This window comes from Pavona decussata, unplaced genomic scaffold (assembly GCF_977016875.1).
Source record: "Pavona decussata unplaced genomic scaffold, jaPavDecu1.1 SCAFFOLD_161, whole genome shotgun sequence".
Lineage (NCBI taxonomy): Eukaryota > Metazoa > Cnidaria > Anthozoa > Scleractinia > Agariciidae > Pavona > Pavona decussata.
In genome coordinates, this window is record NW_028145572.1 from 4,231,501 (window position 1) to 4,259,292 (window position 27,792).

The window sequence follows — 27,792 nt, forward strand, 5'->3', positions numbered from 1 at the left end:
TTTTTTTTTTCTTTTTGGAGGGAAGGTGGAGAAGGGAGCTTTCATAAACCTGAATTCATGCCCAGAAATCAAGGTGTAAAAGTCTCTATCGATTGCCATGGTACACCAAACTGAGACGTGTCAGATTTTGATAATTTTTAGGAACTCGCCCATCAAGGCAGAAGCCCAGGTCACTGTCAAGCCACTCAACTTTTATTGTACAAACGTTTTGATACAGAGCTCGGCATATGACATCTTTCATTCCTAAGTCCTTCAGTGATCAAAACTACCATACTCGAACGGGACCCACCAAACCACAAAATAGATGGTGGTCTCTGCCTGTAACCCCCTTCCTCAAACTCAAAAGATAGTATCTTTACTGCACAGCCACCCCCTATTTAGCAGTAAAAAGTAACAATGAGATTCAAACCTCACTTTTCTTGTTTATCAAGCAGTGTTGACTCTTGCTAGCTCAATATTTTTGTGTAAACTGATGTTCATGAGATAGGTGGTGTCTTCGATAACCACCCTACCTCAGACAAGGTGGGACCTCTTCAAACAAACTTGTAATGACCAGTTCCATAAGTCCGTGGTCTGTAGCCTGGTACACTCCCTTGGTGGTTGTTTTTGCGTCACCGTACGAACTCACCTCGGCCCAACTCCTCGCAGTACGGACCGCCGCTACGACTCGTGGCTCCGGTGCCTGTTGTTGACTGACCCCAAATTCTTTCGGTCCTGATAGGTAATCTGACGGCCAAATGCAGACACTTTTGTGTACTGGCTGATTTGTGTACAGTTGCATGTTGTTGATGGCTTTTTCAAATGTATTTTTGTGCAATAACACTGAGATTAGCGATAAAGCTGATAATTTATGAGAACATCTTGCATCCGCTTCCTTTTTTTTAAATTTGTTATAAACTGTTCCAAAGCTTCCTCGACGTACGAAAATATTTTAGCTTTAAAATGACTTTCCGTTTAGTTTCATCAGTTCTCCCTGTCTTGTGCATGAATTTGTTTTCTTTTCTATATTTGTACAAAAGCTATTTTATTAGACGAAGGCCACTTTGATAATGGAAATTTAACGGAGAATTCCTACGAAAATAACACGCACAAACGAAGAAATGACTACAATGGCGGAAGGGAAATTGCCGGACAAACGAGAGAGAAATACTGTGAAAATTTTTAACATCCGTGAGTTGAAATTCATCTTTCTGCCTTACATATCAGAGAACCTACTAAATGCAAATTTATGTCTTTTTGTTTTACATCTTAAATGCGGAAGATATCCCATCGAGTAGATAAAAATATGGAAATTAACCAGAAAAATATATGAAGATTTATTTTACTTCAAACTTGTAAATTTTTTACATCCACTACAGAAATCTGAAAAAATAAATACATTACCCTTTACATCCGATTGTTATCAGATTATCTAAATTTACAAGCCATTACCAAATTTTCGTGATTCGGGGTGAAAAAAATTTTGCTCATTAGCAAAGTGTTTTTCATCTGTTCATATTTGATCTTCGGGTGGGAAGACATCTGCTGCCATATCACTCAACCAATTAACATACAAATTTATCTGAGAATAAGCATACGTTTTTTAAGTCAGTTATTTTTTTCCAGAAACAAATAGAGCACAAAAAAGGATTTCGGGATTTCGGGTTTTTTTTATTTTATTTTATTTATTTTTTTTTTTTCCACACTGCAAAGCTCAAAGCAGAAAGCAATATTCATTGATGTGCTTTGTCCCCCGTCCGCCAATCATGGAGTATTGAATTACAATAGGGCTTTGTTCAATTATTTTCCTTGACAACCAGCCTGCATAATTGAGATCAAATGTGTCGCGCTTGCCTCAGCGAACAATAGCCGATGGAGGCTGCCTTTGTTTGGAACTTCCGCCATGCGGCGTGCTTTCAATTCCTCGCATACTATTGGCTCGCTAGAGAACAATGCGGCCCACACATTGAATAGCCAAAAGGAAAACAGATATTGTTACATTCGGCATTGTTCAAAGTCAGCTTGGATTTCCACCATTTGTTTCCACTCTAGTGTTGAAAATTCGCCTCTAGACCACCAACGAGGGTTAGGATTTGAAGATTTTCGCCCGAAATTCGAGCTGATATTTTGTGCAACTCGCGCGTTTTCCGCTGCGTCACGTGTTTCCTATTCCGTCACGTGATTCGAAGAAATGTCAGTTCTCTACTAGTGATATTGGAAATTGTGATCAAACTCAACAATGGCTGCGGTAGCGACTGGAGTGAATAATGCGATCACAAACGGGCAGGCTGAACTCGGGGAAGTGAAAATTGAAAAGGTGGAACAGATCAAAACCAGTGATCAGAACTTCAACTGGAAAATTTCGACGACGGCGCCTTCCTTTGTCGACGCCAACACGTTAAATGCGACAGCAACCGTAACAGAAAACACAACAACTGAGAACACAGTAGTCACCGAATGTACGCAAATCGATGCTGCCACTATTAAGCTCGCTGGTTTGCCAGTGAAGACACAAATAATGCCTGGGCCGTACTCTGAAGTGCAGCTACCGAAGAAGGAAAATCACGTTAAACGGCCGATGAATTCGTTCATGGTTTGGGCACAATCCGCCAGGAGAAAACTAGCGGAGCAATACCCTCATGTCCACAACGCCGAGTTGAGCAAAATGCTGGGAAAACTTTGGCGAATGCTTCCTGCGGCCGAGAAACAACCGTACGTTGACGAAGCGGCTAGGTTGGACAAAAGGCATAAAGAGGAATTCCCTGATTATAAATATCGACCCCGGAGAAGGCAAAAAGCGATGAAGCGTCCGTATGTTCAGGCACGGGTAGCAGTGACTCCGGGGTGGGCTGGTGGGCAAACGCAAACTCCGATTGCAATGAATGGGACAGCAACGATCGCGACTCAGAATGGCACGTTTCCACCCACAGTTTTAACGCAAAATTCTCAAGTTGCTCAGGTTTTCCAGCAAGGAATACAGCAGGTTCAAGCGGTAAATAGCGCGGGCACTGTAACGTACGCCCCTATCGGCAGTGTGGGGTACGTTCCAACGACTCCTATTCCGGGAGGTAGCATGATTTTACGACCAACTTTCGTTACAACGGCGGTAACGAACCCTACATCTATCCAGCCTGCAGCTACTGTAACCGTACAGGCGGTGAGGACCACCGGGGCAACGACTTTTCCTACTCCCAGTTACGCGATTCCTCTAACGCAGTATGCTGGTGCTCCAATTATACTTTCCAGTGGTGTAAGTAACGTGGTTAATTCCGCGGAAAACAACAACACCGCGGACAAAGGCTCCGAAACCGGAGCTGTAAGTGCTATCAACATCCCTACAGCGTCCATCGCTGGATCTATGAGTAGTAACTTCCCTACCATGCCTGCTGTAGCTCTTGTAGGCTCGAATCCAACCGCCGTCCAAGAATCGAAAAACGCGGAAGACAATTCTGTTCAAGATAATTCAGCTTTAACTGTCGCTGTTTCAGGAACTGGGAACTCTCAAGCTGTACGCTCAACTGTAAATCGTCCACAAAGTATTGAAGTGAAAACTGCCGAAGGTTGCCGTATTTAATCCAGGAATACTCTGCCACGGACATCTTGCTTCACCAGTATGTATTAAAATAGCGTCTCTAAATTTTTGTTTATTTACTTGCTTTAAAAAATTTGTAACATGGTTTTCGAACGGTCACTGTTCGCAAAGCAAGGCAGCAGCCTACTTGATTGGTATTTTGTTCTGGTAGTGGTTTTATTTTTTGTCCTTCGAATGTAAATTTTGTACACGTGCTTTGGTGCTTGTATTGTACCCAGATGGTGTACATAAAAGGCCTGCAATGTTCAGACCAGTAGCGATTGTCTGCAGAAAAAAGATTTATTATCTATTGACCAATGTTTCTTGAATGACATCTCTTCTCTCCTTTGTACAATGCCTTTGTAGAAAGGATGTACTCGTGGTAACTTAATTGTTCGTTGTTTCTGTGTGGTTTTTATACAATTCAAAGGATTTTTAATTGCATGGATGCTTAACAATTGTGTCGCGTTTGTTTCGTTTACAGAACAGTAAACCGTGCACTTCGTTTTGCAGAAGAAAATTCTAATTATGCCTGCGATTTTACACGCCTTAACCTTGGGGTAATAAGGTGTGTCTTACAGTTCAAGTAACTTCGAATTCCAACTTTTTACAAACTTCAGCTGAGATTCTAGATTCAAGAAAATGGGGTTCGTTTATCTACACACAAACGCCGATCTCACTTTTGTGTGTATTTATTTCCAAGGGCGAAGACCGCATTTGCTATTTATTGTATTTACAGCAGGGAATGTTTTGTAGGGTCAAAGATATTATTACAAAATAAAATAAATGATAATAATAAGTTGCTTCTTTAAAAATAATATAGGGCGAATTATGGACAGCGATTACAAAATACATCGTTTCATTGTGCATTGTTCCCTTGGGCATTGACGGAGCTTTATTGTTCTGTTAATAAGATGCTGTGTACAACATTTGAATGGTTTGTACTCTGGGGCAAATATCTTTATTTGTAAAAGTGCTTGATAGTGTTTAGGACTTTTTGTTAAGAGAAAAAAAACTTGTGGATTCTTTCACTTTAGTTCTGATTAACTTATTTAAGGGATAATGAAGTTTTTCTTGAAATGTTCACAAATGTCAAAGAGCATATTTGCCAGTCTTTCGTTGGTATTTATAAATCCGGACGATGTCTTTTGGCCATTTATTTTGGCGATAAAGTGATATTTTAAACTGTGATCTTTGGCCTGTCTTGTGTGTGATTGACTGGAGAGTGTTAGGCACAATTTGTGGCCAAAATTGTTTTTTGTTTGTATGTTTGTTTCCCAGTGCTTTTCAACTAGAAAGCAGTAGTGAAAATAATTATGTAAAATAAGAGCTCTGGTTTGAATATTGCAGAACTGATTGAGGCAGCCATAGCAAAAACAGGATAAAAGACAAATTATTTTTTCATATCAGCAACTTTTTCCTGCTAAAGAGAGTGAAGTAATGTTTGTATTTATCTTGTGGCACTCCTTTTATATAGACTAACCTTTACATTTAACTGACAGCTTTTTGCAACATATTTGTTACTCCTTGGCTGTGAAATGCGTACAGATATCTTAATGACTACAACACAGACAAAGTTAAAATTATGAAAACTGCTTTTACTGTTGGCAATATAAAAGGATGTTTTATTCCAAGTATGACAACATATTTAAGTTACGGTCACATGTGCATCTTTTAAAAGCAGTGTTTTTCACCGTGCGTTTATCAATTGAAGATGACACTTGTGTAGAACCATTGTTTGGTATTTAAGTGTAGGCTTTGTTTGCATTTTTCATTTAAGTTGACAAATGTCCTAAACTGGGATATTCTAACTCCTTTTGCATGCTTCTTATAACAAATTGCTAATCAAGGTTGAAAATTTGGAACAAGTGACGTTTGTAACTTTTAACCTCCATTTCATATTGTTGTTTAAAGCTGACTTTCAGGTGGTACAAAACTTTGATAAAAGTCGCATGAGTGATACACATGGTACACCACAACCCATTTTTAGCAAATTTACCCAATTTATGCACAGTTGTAGAAAAGGTTTTCATGTGGTTTAAGCAGAGACAATATTGTTTTTAATGGAGATACGTGGTAGTAAAACATTTTAGTGATCATAAAGAATTTCCAAATTTTAGTTGCTGTAATCTTATTTGACGAAAAAACATTAACAAATAGAAATAGTTTAGACACAAAGCATTCATGAATAACTTGAATGTATATATATACAATTTGCAGGTCATTACATGTAATAGAGGTGAATACTCTTTAGAAACTACATAGATAGTTGATTGACTTAGTCCTTTAGAGCATGTACATGTAATATAAATCTACCTGGATTTTTGAAAACAGGTCCACTCAAGTTATGTTTCCTTGACAAAACTACCAAGACAAAAACATAAAGGTTGCATAGTCCTTTGTTTCCTTGAGTTCCTCTTTCTACTTTCCTCTCTCTTTTTCATCATTCTGAACCTTACTGGGTGCGTAAAACCTGTGATTCAAAGTCATTTCACTAAAAGCACTCAAGTTTTAATCGACCACCTTTTCAAAAATTTGGGTAGAAATATATCAACTGATTTGAAGTAGTGTGAATATTTTTACTGTTTGTAAGATATTTCATGCCTCTGGTTACTGTGTAACTGTCAGAGTAATCAGCAATTTTTGAGATTATGTGTTGTTGTTGTTGTTGATCATTTCTGTAACTACGAATAATTATTAACCACAAGAAGATTATGCCATTATACATATGTATTTTAACAACTTGACCTTGTGGTACTGTAAAGTCTAAATGCTCTTATCTGATGCTAATGGTATGTCCACCATTTAGTAGAATAATATTAGTACAAGAGAAAAGTACAGTCTGCTCATCGGTAAGCTTTCTGTTAAATGGTTGACTTAAGTTAGCACTTTGGTTTATTGGTCAGAGTAATAAATAGCACCACTTGCTGGAAAGTACTACTTGATAGCTTTTTATTGGAATGAGCACTCCACAAGACTTCTGTAGTTTCAAAAGATAGAACTGTATATTTGTGACTGTAGAAGTTGTTGATTTGATCAAAGTTTCTGCTGTAATGAAGTGTCAATTAAGAGCAAGGTGACTGTAATTTGTTAACCCTTTAAGCTCCAATATAATGAACAGCATCTTATTTCTCCTCACAGTATAATTATTATTTGTTGAAACAAAATCATCACCAAAGGACTTGATGGTTAAACAAATTCTCGCAACCTGCACAATGAGCATATGTACAGAACAGTAAGGAGAATTTGCGCTTTGATATTGGGGCATAAAGGAATAAGACCCATGCATGCAGCTTGTGCATTAGATTAATGTAATGAATAACCCAGGAAAGACCAGAGTGATAAAACTATAGCTTTACCTTTTAAAAACATTTGCACTTTAGTGTTCAAACTCAGTGGTTACATTTTTCACTGCTGTAATTTATTTGAACAGAAAATGATAAGTTTGTGTTCGTGGATTCAAAAAGTTTGTTCATGGTTCATTGGGTAGTTTGTTTCTTTTAAGGGTTCATTGGTTCTCTGTAATTGCCGGGACCTTAAGCAACTACAACAGCAACAGCAATGAAATTGCAACAAAACAAAAGTTTAAAGAATAAGATAATTATCTTGTTCATTAAACTTTTGTTTTGTGGCAATTTCAATTATTGCTCTGCACATGCTTTATACATTTTGGCACATTTCATTGCCATCCTGTCCAAAAAAAAAACTTGATAATAAATATCCAAAGTCAAGGTTTTATGTAGAACCTTAACACATAAATTCCCAGATAGTTTGGCCAGACTATGATTGGAGTGAGTTTGAATGAATTGCAAAGTGCTATAAAGCGCATGAACTTATTTCCTAGGTGACATGTTTGTGGGCGTTGTAATTGTGGATGTATAAGGTCCCCGAGGAATGACCAAAGGCAATATAAAAAAATGAAGTCATTAATAGTCTTAAACATCAGAGTTTTGTTATTATGTACAAAATTAATTAAGATATCCTGGCAAAATCTTAATACAGACATATTACTGAAAATAACTTATATAAGGTGTTGGTTGAAAAACACCCAACAAACTCCACATTTACTGTGGTTTTTAACAACATGCCAGCTCTGAAGTTCAAACTCATGAAACCAACCTTTCATAGTAGACATCTTCGAAACCAAGAACATCTAGCTAAACAGGGTTAAAAGATTGATTGGTGGATTTTGATCCATGTTGTCATTTTTACATTTTTAGGGATGGCTTGTTGCCATAGGTGAATCCACTTCATTAAATTGATTAAAAGTAGTTGTGAGATCTTGTACTTTGATCTCCTGGGGATGTACTTGATGAAATTTACAGGAGATCGGCACTAAATTATTATTCTGGCTTTCTTGGGTTCATGGTTCTGTGGTACATATTGTAACAGTAGCTGGCTCTGCGTACATTCATTTTAATCCAAGAATAATTATTTAATTTCTGTGTTTTTATCCAGAATAAACTTTCAGGACCATCATTGTAAAAATTTGTGTCATTGACTTTTGCCTGTTTTGGTCACAAAATCATTGTGACTTTGCCTGGTAACCTGCCTGGGTTGCTTGTGTTTTGCCTGTAACTATTTATTTTGGGGTGCAAAATAGTAAATGTTTTGTATTAAATGGTCTAAGCCCTCTTGGGCAACAATATTGGTGCTCACTACAGCCTTGGAGAATTGGTCGATTGCATAAATTACTTTCTTCATAGATTTGAATTGTGAAAATCAGGAAACTAACTACCCTTTTAGGTAGCTTCTATGCCAAAAACAAAAAAAAGTTACAGGCCTTGTTTTCAGGTAGAGTAGGGCTGGGTTATTGTGTGTGAGATCAGTTACCATCTTAGATTGGCAAACAGTTTGGAGGGGTGGAAGGGCGGGATGGCACGCTCCATTAACAACCTTTTTTATTTGCCCCAAGACTAATGTTTACTTTGTAAGTTTAAGGACAGTGCCTACTAATGCAAAGGTATTTTTTTGCAGTTTATGAATATGTGGGGAAAGAAGATCTTAGCAAGGATTATTGAAATCCGAAAAGAAAATTGGGGGTAACCATGCATTTTTCAAAGAAAATTAATCAACAATATTTGTAAAAAGTGCCAAAATACATGACAATGTTTGGAATTTTTCTCCAATTTTTATCTTAATTATCTCTGAAAAATGCATGGTTACCCCCACTTTTCTTTTCAGATTTTAACAACACTTGCAAAGATCTTCTTTTCCCGCATATTTATAAACTGCGCAAGAAATACCTTTGACTAATTGTTAGTAGTCACCGTCCTAAGAAATCAGAGCCTCTCATACCATCACGAGATGAGCAAAACGTGCGCAGTAACAAAAGTAGGCAGTCCTTAATACAAGATGTGAAATTATACCTTAAAAAAAATTATAATTTCTGAAATAAGTTCTGGGGACTTGTTTTCAAAGGATTCTATAAGCCACTTACGGTATTTTCAGGGATAGATTTTTTTGTGGGGGAGGGGGGTGGAGTCTTAATATTGAAGGGAATTTTGCATTTTATAACTTGGCTGGGATCTGCCCTCTACCCAAAGGGGCAGATAGTAGAGAAAACTTTATAGTCCTCCCATCCCAGCTATCTGTCCCTGGATCTCCCAGGATGGGTTGGGTTTGACAATGAAAGGAACTTTTTAACTTGAATATTTATCTCATTCCAATTGCTGTTTGGTTTAGCCTCCTATGCAGTCTTTGTTTGTGTGATGAGTCCAAAGAGTGTCCAAAGTTTGGTTCACCTTTTGATACCAAGGTTTGGTCGTATGTTTTTCATGCTGCTATATCAATGAAGCAAAGATGTCAATATTTTATTACACTGAATCTCCAAAACAAAGCACAGCCCATTTCCCACCAGCCTTCCTTGCAGACCTCAGTGTGCCTATTAAACAAAGTATCATATTCTGAGGGTCAGCTCCAGATAAAATGTTTAAGGAAAGCTGGGTCAAGGAAGAATTTTAAGAGGTCAATAGATGTGGGTTTCCCTAAATCTTCTTAACTTTAGGGGCACAGTCACAACCTGTAAATAACCCCATGAGGTACGGTAAAATAAAAACTTATTGTTGGTAAAAATGGTCACTGAAGGGGGTGTGTTGTAACCACAGACCTTGAAAACTCGCACCCCTCAAATGCTTGAACCTCCTTGCCCAATCCTTTTGATTTTGCTGGGATATGTGGTAAAAAAAGAAGTAAATATTAAGGACTCTTAATCTTTACACAACAAATTTTCCTTGTGTGTTTTCTCTTAAATATTCAGACCTGAGGAGGAAATACTCATTTTTTTCTATTTTTAGAAAATAGTCACCGACTTGGGTATTAAAATGCCTAATTAATCAAACTGGGAACAGATTTATGAATTCCATGACATGTTCTAAGTATTGTTCAAAACAAGCCTATAAATGGAGGGAGAAATAATTATTTATATATTAAACACATCATTGAATGATTTTTCGTCACCTAAAAGAGCCCCTGCAGGACAATTTTGGATCTTAATTGCACTGAAATACAGACAATCAGATAATTTGATAGGATGATTGAAACGGTAAATGAAACCAGAAACAATTTTTCAAGGTTACTACCTTTATTCTGAACCACATATAAAACATCCCCACACTGAAGGACTAGACATTTTCAATTGGTGGATACATAATATCATGTTTATAAAAGAAAAATCAATAACAGAGTGTGGCTCTTATAATTCACAAAAGTGTTTACCTATCAGGCTAGGTGGACCCAAATCAATGTTACTAAATACTTGTAGTCATTGAATGCTGATAATTCTTACAATAAATTATTCTTGCAGCCCTAAGTCTCAAACCTCTTTAATTTTGCTTCAGTTAGCAGCCGATGGCTTTTCACACAACTTGGCATGCACAGTTACTTCTTGGCTGGCCCCGAAGGTTTTGTCGGCTTTCCTTGTTCAATATTCCACCACAAAAGCCAACCTGTAGAATGGAATTCAATTTCTGGTATTGAGCACTTCTTACAGAACCCAAGAAAAAAAAAATCAAAACAGTTAATAACAAATATCCAATAAAAACTGTCTAAGTGTTAGTACCTTATATTGGTGCCAGTGGGTTCTTTATACACTTTAGGTTTGTTTTCTTCAAGGATAAGGGATTTTAGCTGTTTTGAGTCTCAAACTGGGTCACTGCATGCAGTTTTAGCCATGTTGGACTGAAATTGGGTGTCAAGGTGTTTTTTATTTATTTTTATTTTTTTTATTTATTTATTTTTTTTTTGAGAGAAAGTGAGAGGGAGTCTTGAAAGTGAATAAACTTAAGGTAAAACAAAATTTATCTTTGCTTAAATTTATTTATTGACTGACATGATTTCCCCAGGAAGACCTTCCATTCAAATTGGCTCCATTAAGGTTCCAGTGGCCAATCTGATGTTCACTCTGTCTTGTAGTTTGCAACTAAAGCTGGGTCCTTGTTTTTACATGCATATACAAATAAAACTCAATAAAGAGAAAACAAGTTCTGTTCAATGATTACCATTTAAGTCTTCAAACAGTGTTATTTGAACTTGTTTTTTGTTTGTTCGTGTAACTACTAAGGACCCTGATAGTGAGCTACAAGTGTGAAAACTTTTATTGAATTCCAACTTGACTGTAGCCATGCTATGAAAGTGTGATTCAGGAAAATATCCACACCTCCACCACAGAAACACTTCCAGCTTAATTGTGTAGTTCCTGAAAATTCCTACCCCCCCCCCCCCTGCCACTGAAGGGATTTGAAATTCCAGGGAGGGGGGGGGGGGACTATGAAGCTAAATTAGAATTTCCAGAGGGATAGGGGGTCTTAGAAAAATCCCTTCTGTTGGGAGAGGTATGGGTATATTCTGGAACCACAGTCACATTAACCTTCTGTGGGAGGGATTGAGATTGTTTCTGGAATAAAACAATCAAATGAGAGCATTGTGAAGACCATCCTTTATAACAGCGGACTAACTGTACTGAAAATGAATCAAGTTCTGCTAGAAGTGGATCCAGGATATTCATAAACAGAGAGAAATATCAGTTAATGCAGCAAGCAAACATTGCAAGTGTATGTACCACACACGACAATCTAGTGGTTTGTTGCATCTGGTGGTACAACTCATATTGTTGTAGAAAAATACAGCAGATTTAAATGCTGCAAAATAGCAAAAGTAGTCTTGTCAGACAATAAATCACTAAAAACATAATACACTGAAAGAATCAAATCACTGACAAATATTTAGCAATTTAAATTACTTTAATATTGATTAACACTTTAATTGATAGATTACACCTACATAATTTAACATGTTAACAAAGTTCATTTTTACAATAATATTATAATTCTTGTTGACTGCTGTTCACCTGTTAACTACTAATTAGTAAGGTTTTATTCAGTCAGCTAGTACAACCTGTTGCCATTTCACAGAAATTTTTATACATTTTATAACAAGGGGTGCAGAAAGGTTAATTCAAAACTTGCTAACACACTGAGATCCTTGTTTTAAAATCCAAGCCCAAGACTTAGGTCAACCCAGTCAAATGGTTTGTTCTCTATCACCTGACCAACCCATTTTTTTTTTCTAAAATAAAGTATTCAATTTACATATCAAAAACTAAAGTTGGTTTAATTTTTTAATCATACTAACTCGTCAATGTTATTTAAAAACTAAAGTTACACACTTAGGTGAAGAAATGTCCTGACCTTTTTAAAACTGTCAGAGCTGATTGTGACATTGAATTTTTGATATCAAACTGAACACTTTCTAAGAAGGGTCAGTACTGTGAATTAACCTGTGGAGAAGCCAAGTACACATGGAAAGTACATTTAGCACAAACAGCTGAGGAAAGGTGTCAGCTACTTCATCGAGGTAAGTCTGCTAAATTCTGCATGCCTATTATGTTTTTCTGAATAGCGAACATCTTCCCTACAGCTGCTGGTTGCTAATGACAGCTGTTGGGGGTAGTACTGATTTCCCCTTGAAATGAAAATTTGCTCCAAATTAGCCCAACAAAGACTGAACATTTAATAATTATCTCTAAGTCTTAACATACAGTTTAAGTCCCTAATTCATCTTTGGCCTTTTAGGAATTGACTTTTAATACTTTTCAAAAAACAAGAGCATTTCAAACAAAAGAGCCAATTATGCTTAAATGATTTCTTTCACCTCGGATCAAAAGAGGACAAAATGTCATCCATAGTTCACTTCACCTTCTTCAAATTTTAGGAAAAAGAAACCAAAAATGTTACTCCACTCTCAATTAAGCCTTCAGGCCAATAAATAAATAAATAGATAATAAATATGGATCTACATTTTAGAACTTTAAATAATCCTTATAAGACATGTAGTCTAATAGTCAAGTCTTAATTTTTAGTTCTTAGTTCAGGTAACCAAAAAAACCAGCTTACTTGGAGCAATTTAAATTTCAAGGTCAAATCACCAACTCCAGCAAGTCCTTTAAATTTTCATTCTGAACAAACTCAAAAGTCAAATGTACCTACAGTAGTTAATAAAACAGCTTTTAATGTGAATGCTTTAATTGGTGTGAAAGAGACAGAATTTTAGTCCAAATGCATTTTAAACAGGTTATGCTTTTGTGTGAATGTAACCAGTTATTACACATCTCATGCAAGCACTGTCACAGTGAGAGATGAAGGAAAGCATTTTACATTCTTTGATTAGCCAATGCAAACACCTTGTAAACAAAAAACCTCCCATAAAATTAATTTACTTCAGTGAATTGCAGAAAACACACCACCCTGACCGTGAACAAGGGACTTTGGAAACAAATCATGGCTGTATGGACATGATATATGTCTTTTTATAATGGTCTCTATTTTTGCTCTGACCTCTGATGGTTAAATAATCCTAGAAAACCAAATGACTGATATCATAAATTACTTGAAATCAAGTCAATTGAAATATTGGATTTTATGTGATATATACAACAAATAAGTTAAGAAGGGATATGAACAATATATTATTAACTTACCGAAAAAGGTAATAAACTAACTACAATTAAGTAGCTTTTGGTGCAAGGTAATTAGATCATAAGTTACAAGAAAAGTACAGTTAAAAATAACAAAATTAAACAACCATATAAATAAATAAATCTGCTTTGCAGTATATTATTAAGATTTCTCAAACTCGCTTATAATTCATCAAGAGAAAACAAAGAAAATTACTACCATGACCGTGGTTTGGATATGTGTTCCTAATTACCATAAAATTTTGCCAACTTTAGCCTTGAATTTCTTCAACAATTATTGATCATTTGAAAAGCCATATCAAACACTCAAAAGTGTGTTTCATCAGATATCCAAACACCTCGAAGTCGTTTAAAAAAACTCGGCTGCGGCTCATTTTTTCAACCTACTTCTCAGTGTTAGGATATCTGATGAAACAGGCCTCATGTTTGATATATTACTTAAAGAATGCACTGTAATGACAAATACCGAAATGAAAGGTACACTACATTTATGAAAAAAGAAACCAAGTGTTATTCATCAAACAAATCAGGGAGGGCATCTTCAAAACAAAAACATTGAGTCACTATCCAGGATGGCAAAGCACAGCATGTAAATTTACACAAGAGAAAATAAGTTACATCTTAATTAAAAGAAACCAGACCAATTTGTGCATGATAATGAAGCTACTAGAATTTAAGTAAAGTTTTTGCATCTTCTCCCCTGTCCATGATTGCATTGTTGGTAAGTTCGTATTTCCTTTTTTTGCTAGCTCCAACTATCTGTCTTTGGGTCTCTGGGGGATGTGTTTGTATTCAGCTTGGATAGACGTGAAACTATTTATCAGTCAAAGCATTCTGTAACTTAACTGAGTCACAACGTCTACCCACAACACTAACTATAGATGCTGATATTGCTAGAAATAGGTTTGACTTGTGGATAAATTTATTGTGGCTGATGAGACACAACTTTTTTTCACTCATATGAACAGTAATAATAAAATTACGAATAATGAAGCACTTGAAACTGCTAACCAATCTTGACTGGCAAAGGGATCTGAGGTTGAAGAGGAAGAGAAAGCAGACAAACTAGGTAGGCTAAGAATCAAGCTATATCTCTAACATATGTAAATAAAATTGTTGGTTGATAATAACTAAGCACTAAGATCACTTCATTTCTTGCACCTTGAGGCAGAATGGCAACAAGCCTTTCTTGGATTTGCCCCCTCGTAGACGCAGGTCCAGCCACTTTTGACTGTTAGGAATCGTCTTGTCATTCAACACTTCAATGTCATAGCTGTCAATATCCACACCTGATAATGATGACAGCACTGAACTGCTGCTCATTGTACTGACATTCGACTCCAACTCAGGATCACCAACATCGCTTAGTGCTTGCCTCTTTTTTCTTGGCTGCAGCATCAGTAGACGGACAGCACCATCAAGATGCCGAAACACATCCAAGTTCAAGAGATGAGACTGGATTTCTGATGAAAGGTTGCTTGAGTCTGACGCCAGCCAAACTTTAATGTAACCAAAGTCCAACCCTAGCTGCTGGGCTCCATAGAAACTGTAGAATGAATAAAACAAACAAATCTATTGTACGATGAAGGTGCATATAAACTGTGAATATAACATAATATAAAATTGAAGGACAGAAAACATTTTAAAACCTTCCTATGTTGAATTTTAGGTTGTTTTTCATTTTGCAAAGATTTGCCTGGCTCATATTTTGTATGTGGCCAGCAATTTAATTTCCCAAAACAAGGCCAGGGCTGTGTCTACCTACCATTTCAGTGGAAATTTCATGGATAAGGGAAGGATTTATTCCCTTGTGACTTGTTACTTCTGAATCATTAATGTTCATTCACACTGCAGTATACCAAAGCTATGATGGTTATTTGTTCCTCATCAGCTCCAAGTTCACAATCCTTCTTTCCATTACCACAAGTTTCTAAACCAAAACTTAACAAACAGTATGACTCCATCCACGCAAAGTTATTATAATTTTAGCATTTTCATTACTATTAAATAAGTAACACTTGTCATTTAAATTACATTAATTTTGTAGGTGATAGACATAAGGTTATTTATTCTGCTTGCTTTTTATGCTCCTATTTCTTATTATTTCTATAGTATGTAAATATTTTAGCACTCTCGCTTTGGCAACTTAGTTATTCAAAAACATTCACAATTGTATATATACATGGACATGCTAAATTATCTTAAACACTGAACTTGACCATCAAACGATCAAAACATCGTTTGCTCGTAGCTTTTATTTTTATAGCTAAAAGTTTCTGGAGGCCTTGATTATTCATTCTTACCTGAAAACAATCTCTTGTTTGAGTATCCAGTCACTCCAAGCTTCCATCATGGTGTTTACTGTTATGGTCAGAATGTTAAGCCTACTTTCTAAAGGCAATCCTTGTGTATTTTCCACAACTGGTTCCAAAATCTGACAAACTGCATGCTCTACATATGTGTTGCGTTGATAAGGTATTCCTTTGAAAAAGATAAACAAATAAACCTGCCCTGTGATTCTGGATCACTAATAGAATTGACACTTGGGAATAGGTGTGATTAGACATAAAAAAAAATGTGTTTTCAAGAGCGCTCAACTTAATATCTTAACTAGATTAAGCGCAGAGAACAATATTATTGCAACACCTCACTGAGATAACCAAGAAGAAAACTTTAGATAGATCTCCAAAAAGTCACATATTATTTCATTAACACTTGATTGATTTTTTATAAGGAACCCCTGTTTGAGCACTTATAGAACAGTGCAATGCATCATCGCTGACTGTTATTGGACAGTACATCATGTCATTATGTGCACTGGGATAGAACAGGTTCTTTTCTCATGTTGTTGTTATGCCAAAATTGAGCAGCTATTCAAAGAAAACAACTGCAAGAACTTGTGGCTTGTGGAGGTCTTAAAAGCCAAACTTTTTTCAGGAAATTTATTCAGTTGGAATTTCCAGTAGAATGATGGGGTTAATACTTAAAGACCTTAGAGGAGGAGGGGGATAGGTATTTTCTGAAACAACACAATTCAGAAACTTAAAAAAAGAGCCGTACTATGCATCACATAATTCTGATATCACACCATTGTTTGTTTGTTTGTTTTTTGTTTACTCTTGTATATATTCTGCAAGGCATGCAGTGTAGTCTACCTGACTGCCGACTCTTTTTCCAACTCTTTCCAACTGGCATGGCCTCCTGGAAGAACTCTTTCGACATCTTTGTCAGGTCTTTCGAAAACAACACCCACGACTTCTTTGCTAATCCCTTTTAAGACAAAACCAGGTATCAGTTTCCGCCAATAACACGATAAAGGCCACAATGATATGAACACACTGTTGGTAAGGGAGCAGGGTTTTCAAAATGAAAAAAAGTACCAGGAGAAAATGTGAAAGTAGCCGGAGTACAATTGCACCGCGTCAGCGGTGCCATGCAGTGAAAGCCGCACGGGGGGAGGGTGCGGGAAGGGGATACCCCCACCTGCTAAGGGGGGGGGGGGGGGGTCACAGCAAATTTTTAAATTTTGCATACCCAGAGATGCATTCTGATGCATTTTCAGAGCAAAAAAGTGTTTGTTTGGAGGTCATTGTAAACTGAATTATAAACAGGAGTTTTCTTCAAAATATCACTCACATAAATGCAGCAACGATTTTCAATTCATACTTTGGAGACGAAAAGTACCCGGCGCAAATGCTAAAAGTAGCCGGTGACTTGCGTCGGGCGTCGGGTGCTTTTGAAAACCCTGTAAGGGAGCTGGGTTGATTGACACAGTGGCACTCACATCCCTCCAACGTGGTCTGAGCTTGACTCCCAGATTCACCATCATAAAAGTATATTGAGATTAAAATTGCAGCTGGTTCCCATCCTAACTCTGAGAGGTCTCTTATCCATTGGGTATTTTCTCATCTCTTACAAAACAATCATTTCCAAATTCCAGTAAGATAGTGTCCTAAGTAATACATTAGCCCTCTATGTGGACACTTAATTAAGAGATTCAGTTGGCACCATCCACCCTGCTGGTAACTCTTGGAAAATTTAAGATGATTCTAGATTTAAAAATTGTGCTTTCAACCTCTAAGAGCTAGCTAGGTAATAATTAAATAAACAAAATTCTCTAAACTGGTCAAAACACCATGAAAGTGGCCACTTATTACGGGTACTTTTAAAAATATTATCATAGTTAATTAAATACTTAATACTTTAGGAAGTTGTCAAACTAACCTCCAACTTGTTCTTTTGCTCCTGTAAGCACTGATAATGCAGAAAAAGTGAGTTCCAGCTATTACTGCCATCATGAACAACACATAACACTTGAATGAGACTTAAAGTCTTCTTCACTGATTCCAGAACAATTGGCAAGTCCCACTGTGTAAGCAACAAGAACTGTTCCAAGGACCATGATCCTAAGAACTGATGCACCTTTGTGTCAAACCAGTTCAGACTAAATGACAACAGTGCATGAAGGCGACAAAGGCTTAGTGAAAGTGATAGCAATGTTGATCTTCTGTTGGTGTGGGGTTCTGTCTGGCCGGAAGATCGCTTCCAGTAAGTGGTCATCTCAAAAATGCTGTCCAGAGGATCAAGAAGTTTGATGACAGAACACACTGTCTGCGTGCCTGGCACACCATCTGTGAGGTTGCTATCCACACGGCATCTGTCATTCAGTGACTTCCCAAGAAGATTGCAGAAAGCTGAAGGAAGAATGAAGAGAAGTCATTCTGATTCCAGAAAGTTGGTGGTTTAGTTCCTGGGCCCAATTGTTTAAAATGCTAGTTAATATGGACCCAGGAATTGAAATCCCTAGAGTCACAGCTTCTGTCATCATGTTTCATCCTTAAGCAAATAAATTTGCCAAAAGTAACACTTTGTCTTTGTCCACCAAGGTGCACAAAAAGATAATATCAAACAATATTAGAGACATGACAACAAAATGCCTGGGACACCCCGTGAGTGTCCAGCATCCCATCCAAGGGAGAATAGTAGTACCGATAATCCTGCCAGCGTCATTATGCAGGATGCTGTGTAGACCAACCATGACCAGCCTACAACTTTTCACCCATAATCTGGCTCTTAACTTTCCGTTTTGCTGCAATCGGCAAGTTGAATCATTATCATTTCCTTGGGATACTCGCACGCTCCCAGTTTAGTGGTAAAGTGTAAATTATAGGTAGATCTGAAAGATATATCCCATGCAAAATTCCCAAACCTTATAATTGCTAGGGAGGGGAGGGTTTAATATGGCAAAGGGAGTAAGAATAGTTCAGGTTCCTCTGTTTCCTCTTTTTTTAAGTCCTGTGGCCAAATTACCTTATAATGAAATTAACAGAAATAAATTTAATTTAAGTTGTGTTATTTCCTGAGATCATTATTATTATTATTATTATTTTTTTATTTCCATGTCATGTCCACTTTCATGACCTTAACTTCCATTATTTTCTTCACATTCTTAAGTACAAGCAATTCAAAACTTAAGCAGCAGCAACTCTCTTTGCAAACCATGTCTCAACCGATGAGTACACTGCTTATGGTAATTTAAGTTAACTCTTAGCTGGCTAACAAAACTGTCTTTCTCAGCCATCATTACACTATATTTAACATAAATATATTTGGGGCAAACTAGCAGTGGAATCAGTTTCTTACTTGAAAGAATATATAAGACCTCCATGCTCAGATTACATTCTTTCATTTGGAAATTTAGCTGTGTCATTTGAGTGCATTTTTTTATCTGAAACTAATTCTTCCCTTAATTGACATTATTTTAAGTCACGTTAATTAAATCACATACCTAAAATGTTTAATACAAAGATTAATTTCCTATAACAACCTATGTCCTAATTCAGAACAAGAGCGGGCATCAACAAGACCTACCTGAATCCCAACTTGATGCTGAGGCTAGACAGTGCAGGTAACAGTTTACAGATTGAAGACAACTGGCACCGCCTGATGGCAAACAGCCTGCAAACAAAGTTACTAATTATATCTAAAGATGAGCTTTTAATTAGCTATTAGCTAGGTTTCAGAGAGAAAAGGAAGTCAAGTTAGCCTGTACAGTGAAAAGGTATCATTAATTCAAAACCTGCTCAACGAGTCCAAAGCAATTTGAACACTGGCAGTAATTTTACATGTACAGCCATTTTTCAAAATAAACATTTTAATAAATAAATGCAATAATGATGACCATAAACACATCTCTCGCATTTTTCGTTACTGTTTTTACAATAACTAAACTCAGTTCATTGCGTTTCCCTCTCATACATGTCCCTAAATGAAATTGTACATTACAACATTAGTTTTTTCAATCCTTTCTTGCAATTTCACATGACAATTAGCAGTAAATAAACGTCACATCAATAAAAATGTCAATAAAAGACAATAAAAATATTGGCCTATGTTATTAATCATGATGTTTGATAGAAGATTCAATATAACCAATTTATTTATATTCATTCAAGGGTCTTTTGTGGGCTTGTTAATTTTTGGAGGATGACTTATATTTTGGAGGAGCTTGTTACTATAGGAATGTTTGAGGTGAAGGAGAGGAGTTTGGGCTCTTGGTTTTTTTTTTTTTTTTTTTTTGGGGGGGGGGGGGGAAGCTTATATTCCAAACTTTATGCTATTAGATGAAATTTTGCAGATCTCTTACGTGTTATCTGATACAGTGTTCACCGTGTGATGCCACTGAAAACAGGGAATAACAGAATTTTACCAAAAACGTTTCTGTAAAAACCAGAAAAGATTTCTTACCTGCAAAATCAAACCTCCATAACAACTTTATGACATAAGGTAAAATAATGGAAAAGAAGATGACAAAAAATATACAATTAGCTGCTGTGGTTTAAATTTTTTCTGGTTGGAAATTTTACAAACCAGCTCAAGTGGTTTAATTTAAATTTCTCTGTTCCAAATTGCAGTACCAAATCTAAGACAAAGGAAAGTGAAAATTTTCAAACCATAGACACAACAAACAAGAAGAAAAAGGTATAAATGTTAAAGTACAAAATTTTATTCAAGCACAAAATACCTTGCTTGAAGGTTTGGATATAAAAAATTTACTACTCCTCAACGAAAACCACAGTTCTTGATTCCAAAATTTAGCAAAAAAGTACTGCTTATACACTTAGTTAAACTTAAATTTAGTGCTTACTATCATGGTTAAAATTAATAATAAACAGCCATAATTTAACATTTTGAGGCAAGCAGGGGAGAAATGTAGTTTTGCGTTTGGAATCCGACTTGGCCCAAATCATGGGGCCCACGGAGCAGTTTTTTAAGCGGGGAGGCCGCTTCACCTCTTCAATTGAAGCGAGGGGAGTTGGTAGACTCTATAAATGGCTAAATGCATCCAATTTTACTTCAAATTTAAAAAACGAGGAAAGAGATGGTGACAAAAGAAGCTGTGCAACCATGCAGACTGTGAGAAAAGGCAGCATCATAATCTTGGCGTGATTTTTTTGCTTACTGTCATGAAATTGGGTTCTTTGAATGTCCCGAAATTTCTATTCGGATTATCATTACAGTCAGCAAATTCATTTTCCACGTCGGCAAGGTTAAGTTTGTCTGTTCTGTCTTTGTGGGTGTCTAGTATTGTCAGATTACTGAACCTTTCTTGAGACACTGTTGAGTGGAGCCATGTTTTAACCTTCAAGCTGCTGAAAAGGACCTTTCTCCTGCTGCGCTGGTTGCGGTAGCTCGCAAACCCAGCCATATTTCCGGCAAACGACGGAAATACGTCTGTGTTTTTGAGGCTATGGTTGCAGGAGTACCTGCAAAAGCTTGAAGATCATTACAACTTCATTTATCATGCTTTTCTGAGGTTCCTGTAACTCCTTCATTTTGTCTAGAATATCATCGAAACATGCAATATCACAACCATTCATTGAAACTTTAAAAATTTCCAGTTGGGCTTTCAACGCGTCAGAGACTACATCATCAGCATAATTCGTTTCAAGAAATTGTAGCTCCGTGGAGTAGTCTTCAAATTTAAGAACTTTGATAAAAAAAAGACTGCATTGTTGCAAATGGCATTCACTATCAAGTCATGACATAGCCTGGCTAGTTAAAACGCAGGTCAATGGCATTCACTATCAAGTCAATAGCTTCGGAGTATATGCACCTGTAATAGTCTGGTCCAGCGATGTTGTAGGATATTATGTTGCGCCCTGGCTCCCCCGGCCCCTCCCCCTGCTCGGGCCCTGAATCAGCTCTGTTTTGGTATGCAGACAGGGTACCAAGTAAAAAAAAATTGACCTAGAGGCTTCAAATTAAAGATTTAGTGATTACTTTTCCTGTAACTTGAGTAATTCACACAAAAGAGGCGTTGAAACGATGTAAATAGCATTGTTAGATTCAAACCAACAGAAAAGGCAGTTTGGGCATGTTGTTTCAAACAATTAACAATAACAAAAAAAATTAGGTGCAACATCAGTGTGAAAATGGTGCACAACATGGCATATGATGTTTAATGCAATCCTCAAATGTATGTTTTCAGGGTTTTTTTAATATTTTAATAACAAAAGCTGTACAAATAAGATATTTTTGGCTGCAGAGTAAACACTTGTGATAACTAGTGTGTGTATTTTCAATGTTCAATATTCCTCAAATTTACATATTTATAATTTTCTTTTTGTTAAAAAAAGATCACACTATTAAAGATGCACTTTGGGCATGTGCAGCCAGCACATTTATCCAGAAGTAATTAAGAGTAGAGTTAATTAAACAAAATGGACAAAAAAAGAAGAGCAATTTAGCCAAACATTAACATGTTCTTTTATTGGTTCTGGACAGCTTATAACAACATCCTGGATGGCTTTCAAATCAATCACACACATAGGAAAATGCCACCTTCAAAACTGAGGATGAATCATCAAATTTTTCATCACAAATATTGCTACACCAATTATTTCATTTTTTCTGATCAATATTCATAAAGACATGCCCCCCACATCAACAGTATTGTACCTGTCAGTTTTACACAATGCACTATTTATCAAGATCAGATATCACCGATTTAAAATTCATTTTCCTTATATTCACCTGTCCTACCTAAACTGCAAGTGGAATACTTGAGTTAAACATAACTCAAAAAAGGGTCCATTTAGACTTTTTTTTAATTAATAACTTTGATAGACGATTTATTTGAAAAACTAAATAAGTCTTCAACTTTGAAGCCATAAAATGCCAACTGTCTGCATCAGATCAATCTATGTATATATTTAGCACAAGCCAATTCATTCAGTTTGTGTGATTTGAATAAGTAATTTAAAGAAAAAACACCAAATGTCTTTAAGTGAAAGTTGAGACACATGTCACATTCCTAATTAATATAAACTCCTGACTCACAAATATTGCAATTTAGGCAACACTCTCTAACCACCACTTTAAGCCATTCTACTAAAAAGAAAAAAATGCTTCATGTGTTAAATTTGTGTGAAAAATAGTGATAAATCTATACAAACATGACCCCCAGTGTAACAACTGGTTTTCATTCATACCCAATAATTTTAATACATCTTTAGTTTTTTTAATAATTATAATTAATTTAAAAAAGCTGCACATGAAAGACATAGTTGTCTGTAGAGTTAACATTTATGACAACATGTATGTTAATTTTAGTGTTCCATAATCCTCAAATTTAAACATAAGTTGTTTTATTTAAGGTTTTCTCTTTTACAAAAAGAGATGTAGAGAGATGCAACACATAAATGAAGTATTACTGATCCCAGAAGCCCCTGAAATGGCCTTTTTCAGCCTGCTAGTTTCAAAAAAGTGAATGTATGCTGATAAATTTTGTTGACCAAAAGATCAGTAATTAATCAAACAAGTCATCTGTAAATTTTATCTCACTATTGCTTCTTGTGTCCTCAGAAAAAAAACTTTTTCTAAAGTTAATATCTGTAAATGTTGCAGAGTGAACCAGTTTTACACAAAAATAGTATTAACTGAGGCTATTAAAGATCACAAACCATACAATCGCGTAAATTTTTAATATAAAATAACTCACCACAACTTAAACATCAATAAAATTGCCATCACATGATCAACTTTTTATAAATCCACAGCTGAAACCAACAGTATGTGACATGGGTTGAAAAGCAGCTTTTCAACGGACATCTACCATCAATAGCATTTTGTTCGCAGCTTTTAAAGTAAGATGTTTTGTTTGAAGTCACACAAAACAAACCTCTATGTGGCCCTAACAGACTGCATGCTCCCCAAGCTACTTTCTTGCTTGGCCTGAAGCTTTTTCTTATAATTTTATTTTATATGACTGAATGCAAAATACAGTGAAACGCAGCCCCATGTAATGTAACTAGAAGAGCATCCGTCCACCGTATGATGCTCACATTTTGAAAACATTCAGTGAAAATTCACCTAATATTTTAATAGTTTGAACATCTAATTTTCAATTTCCATCCAAAAGCATGGTGAAGCAAAAAAAAAAAGAGACAAAAACAGTTGGCAGTTCGACACTAGCCAAAACATCTTATCTTCAGCACAAAAACCTCAGTCCCCTCTTCCCAAGGAACCTTAGTCTATAAGCCCTATGTTTTCTACTGAGGCTTCCTCGCCGCTTTCTCTTTAGATTTCCTTTTTTCTTCATGTTTTTGTAACTTGTGTGTGGTGAATAAATAAATAAATAAATAAATAAATATATAAAAGTTAAATGAAATATTACTGCAATATGTTTGATGCTTTATTTAAATACATATTGATAACTTATATTAAAGTACAGCTTGTTTGTCAATCAGCAGAGAAATGAATATTAGTAATAAGGGTGATGTCAAGAATTGCCATGATTATAATTAAGAAATTTTCAGCGAGAGTGCCAGGTGGTGCAAGCTTCTTTATTACTTTAGTCCAGTTGCAAAGCAAACACTATTGGTCACAGTCTTTGGAGGTAAAGGTACAGCGATGAAGTAGAAACAATATGAAACAGCAATCAAATTTAATTGCTGTAAAATTACAGAGTTAAGCCTCTCCAATATACCTCCCTCCTCAAACCTCACGCACTAAAATTCTACAGACTGATAAGCTATGGCACCTTGAGCTGTTAGAATCGTCATAGTATTTCAAGCTGTTTTGACTGTAACACCCAACCAAATATAAAATGCAAAATCCCCTTTGATGAGAAGCCCTTCTCCAAATGCTAGACCCTGAAAAAAGTTGTTCAAATAATATAAGCCCAGTGCTTTTACTCAGAATTTTAAGGTATATAGCACTGACAGTATGATATTAAAATTTACAAATTCTCTAATCCTTAATGCCAACTCTATTTTGTACGGCCAGTAATTCAAAGTGCTTTCAATCTCTTTGAGTGTTTCATGTATCAAGATTTATTGTACATAATAATTATAATAATAATAATAATAATAATAATAATAATAATAATAATAATAATAATAATAATAATAATAATAATAATACACAAATAGATACTGTAGACATTAATTACTTACCAGAAAGCCGCAACGACTCTAACACCCTTATGATGACCATCTGAAGGAAATCTGACCATAGAAACAATGGCCCCAAGGAATCACCTGTGACGCTGGGAAAACCTGGATATTCTGACATTACATTAATCAATTCTTCTCCAAAACTAGACCAAAGCATTCCACTATATTGAGCTTGAATCTGCTTCATGATTTCCAAGTCTAGAGGTGCATTCCACTGCACACGCTTATTAAGTCTTGGTGATCCATGTCCTTGTCTGAGAATACCATGTCCCTCTGAATGTGATGTGACACTAGCACTCACCCCTCCCTCGTCACTCCTTACTCCCTCTGTAACTGTAACATTACATCTTGAGCTTTGTAAGGGTGGCAGAACCACAGTTTTTCTCTCTCCACTTACATGGCGGCCCAAAATGAGTGTTGTAGACGTAGCAAGTTGTGATATTAAATTACTGAAAAATCTTTCCTCCCGTGACTCGAACAATAGTAATGGCGACTCGGGGTCAAGTTTCAATAGGGGGATTTGGCTTCGGTTCAACACTGTTAGCACACCGTTTTTAACCGCACTTTCAAGCCTCAAATTACCACCACTACAGACAACACCAAAGTCTTTCCATTCAAAGTTAGAAGCAAAGTCGTACTTCAACGCCGTTGTGACGTCTTCGTGTTCGCTGGCGAATTTACGAACATGCCCAGCCAATATTTTGGAGCGCACAGAGGCGATACCATTCAATAGTTTGCTCAGGGGTAATAAACAAACATCATTGGAAATAGAAACGGCTGGAGTTGAAAAGGTAGCTAAACTCAACTGCGCACATTGTGTTGCCTGGTTCAAACTAAGCAATTTCCTTTCGTCCTCCTCGAAGTTTCTGCAGTACTCGACAAGGCGATTGAAATCTTCAATTCCCTGACACACTGCGCTTAGCGCTTGCTGACTCAAGCTCCATTTGCATTTTTCGGCAATTCGTATCACACAGGCTAAAATATTCTCAACAAGCGCCAAAGTCGTTTGTCCCTGCTGATGGAGCGTTTGATAGACCATCTTTAAATCGTCCTGCATATCGGGCACAGATCTGCCAAACCAAAGATCTTCGGATACCATCTTTCTCATCTCCAGTCTATATGTACAGTGCGTCTTCGCCTTATGGCAAATGTCATGAAAACGCTCAACTTTGAATGGAAACTCACTGGGAAGTTTTCTTTCGCTCTCTAAGTACGAGGTATAGTTTTCTACAGCTTCTTCCAGTTCTCTCACAAACTCGGCGGATGCTAGGAGCCGAACTAGACATTCTCTCTTTAACGCAATCTTTGAGCGATCAACAAATTTTTTACCGATGTCGGTGTAAATTTCACTGAGGCGAACACCTTGTTCAAAATGGCTAAAACTCCCCGTGTCATGCTGAGTTTTCAGACAGGTATTTCCAGTCAGGTACACGCTTTTAAACGCTTTCTGTAGTGTCTTAACGTTCTTCTCGATATCGCTCGGCGAGATTTGAGTAACAGAAAGTCGTTGAAAATAGTTCTCCTCGCCATGGTTGCTACCCGAGGACGCCGACCTGAAATTCATGGCACTCTACCTGGCAGCGCTCTCCTAGACCTTCTTCTCCTTTCATAGGCGCAATAACACAGCAGCAAAGGCATGCTGTTAGTGCTGTTTCTTCTTAAGTAGCATTGACTCAACAATATGCTATTAATCGTAAAAGGTTGCTTGCACCGGTCAAAGAAAACTATCCCCTACCATCTTTGTTGATATATATAAAAAACAGGTTTTCATACCCAGTTCATCCGCGCGGCCACAACGGAAATGGAGAGGCCGGAAGCACAGCCTGAGAACTAGCAGATGATTCTATTTTCACTGTAGGTTTTTTTTTTTTTTTTTTCTATTTTAATTTTTTTTTCGGCAATAGGAAGTTTTCGTCAAAGATCAAGGTTTTCAGGAAACCAGCATATCACAAATTTGATGAATATGAATAAGGGCTTTTTTTAGACGTGCTTGATTTAAACATAAAACCTCGGCTTAGTAAATTTTTTCAGAGATGCTATAAATAGTTCTAATAAATCTACCAGGTGGCATACTCGATTTGAGGTGTTCTGGTTCAAAACTTGGGCTTCGTCTGCTGTGTGCCTTGAGAAAAATGCTATCTATATACCTACCGAATGATAGTGAAAGTACTTTCATTTGACAAGGTGCCAAATGTAGACATTATATCTGTCAACAAGTTTCGCTTGCTATCGCAAGCACCAATATACACATCCTTTTGAAAACGATTAGTAGGAGCATCGCTTCATCTCTCAATGGCTTGGGGCAAGGGATGAAGATCAGAAATTCATTTCTTTCTCTTTCTAGATCGTGGTCATTTAGGACCTTTTAGGAAAGGAATATTTGTGTAAACTGGAGCGCAGACTATTTTAAATTAAACCGTTTATTGAATATTCCAGACCATCATGTCTCGCCAAATAACTTTCAGATTATCTTCCCTAAAACGAAACCTATCAGCAGAATTCGAGGGAATTTTCAGACCTTGATTACAGCGCTTTAATTCATAGCAAAAAGAAAAAGAAAAAAGGCGGAAGAAGCGTTTATAGCAAAAAAAAAAAAAAGGTCACATGACCCCATACAGACAGATCACCTGTACACTGTAAACCCTTTTTCAAAAAAGAATGAATTTAAACCTGGAAATTACAATGGCAAATTTTTATTTAGGAAAACTATACTTTTCCATCGCTGTTAAACTTAAACGTCTGATGTTTGCGGCAGTTTTAATTTACGATTTTGCATTATTTCAGTCGGGGGTTGTCGGATTTACAGGATC

General features: G+C 36.5%; 2 protein-coding genes across 3 annotated transcripts; one reads left to right on the top strand and one right to left on the bottom strand.

The window, feature by feature from the left end:
- Positions 1-1,662: 1,662 nt before the first annotated feature.
- On the top strand, positions 1,663-8,038 carry LOC146464916 (uncharacterized). Its single transcript, XM_085129202.1, has one exon. It carries the CDS (start codon positions 2,219-2,221, stop codon positions 3,551-3,553), a length of 1,335 nt encoding a protein of 444 aa, XP_084985328.1. The 5' UTR covers positions 1,663-2,218; the 3' UTR covers positions 3,554-8,038.
- A 2,056-nt stretch (positions 8,039-10,094) lies between these two features.
- LOC146464917 (uncharacterized) lies at positions 10,095-26,741 on the bottom strand. Of its 2 annotated transcripts, XM_085129237.1 has the most exons (7): positions 24,983-26,741; positions 19,395-19,481; positions 17,748-18,217; positions 16,679-16,793; positions 15,827-16,004; positions 14,685-15,069; positions 10,095-10,497 (listed from the first exon to the last, which is right to left on the bottom strand). In XM_085129237.1, the coding sequence occupies exons 1-7, from the start codon at positions 26,544-26,546 to the stop codon at positions 10,408-10,410; spliced, it is 2,889 nt and encodes a 962-aa protein (XP_084985363.1). In that variant the 5' UTR covers positions 26,547-26,741; the 3' UTR covers positions 10,095-10,407. The 2 variants fall into 2 exon arrangements, with proteins under 2 accessions (XP_084985363.1, XP_084985365.1); XM_085129239.1 differs by lacking the exon at positions 10,095-10,497 and having other exon boundaries at positions 10,799-15,069.
- Positions 26,742-27,792: the final 1,051 nt, after the last annotated feature.

Bases quoted from the DNA above. Each gene is read 5' to 3' on its own strand.
- LOC146464917 (XM_085129237.1), bottom strand. From the start codon at position 26,546: ATGAATTTCAGGTCGGCGTCCTCGGGTAGCAACCATGGCGAGGAGAAC. The intron at 16,005-16,678 runs GTAGACTACACT...TCTTTTTCAAAG, and splicing joins GAAAAAGAGTCGGCAGTCAG to GAATACCTTATCAACGCAAC. The intron at 15,070-15,826 runs GTAAGAATGAAT...TTCATTCTACAG, and splicing joins AAACAAGAGATTGTTTTCAG to TTTCTATGGAGCCCAGCAGC.
- LOC146464916 (XM_085129202.1), top strand. From the start codon at position 2,219: ATGGCTGCGGTAGCGACTGGAGTGAATAATGCGATCACAAACGGGCAG.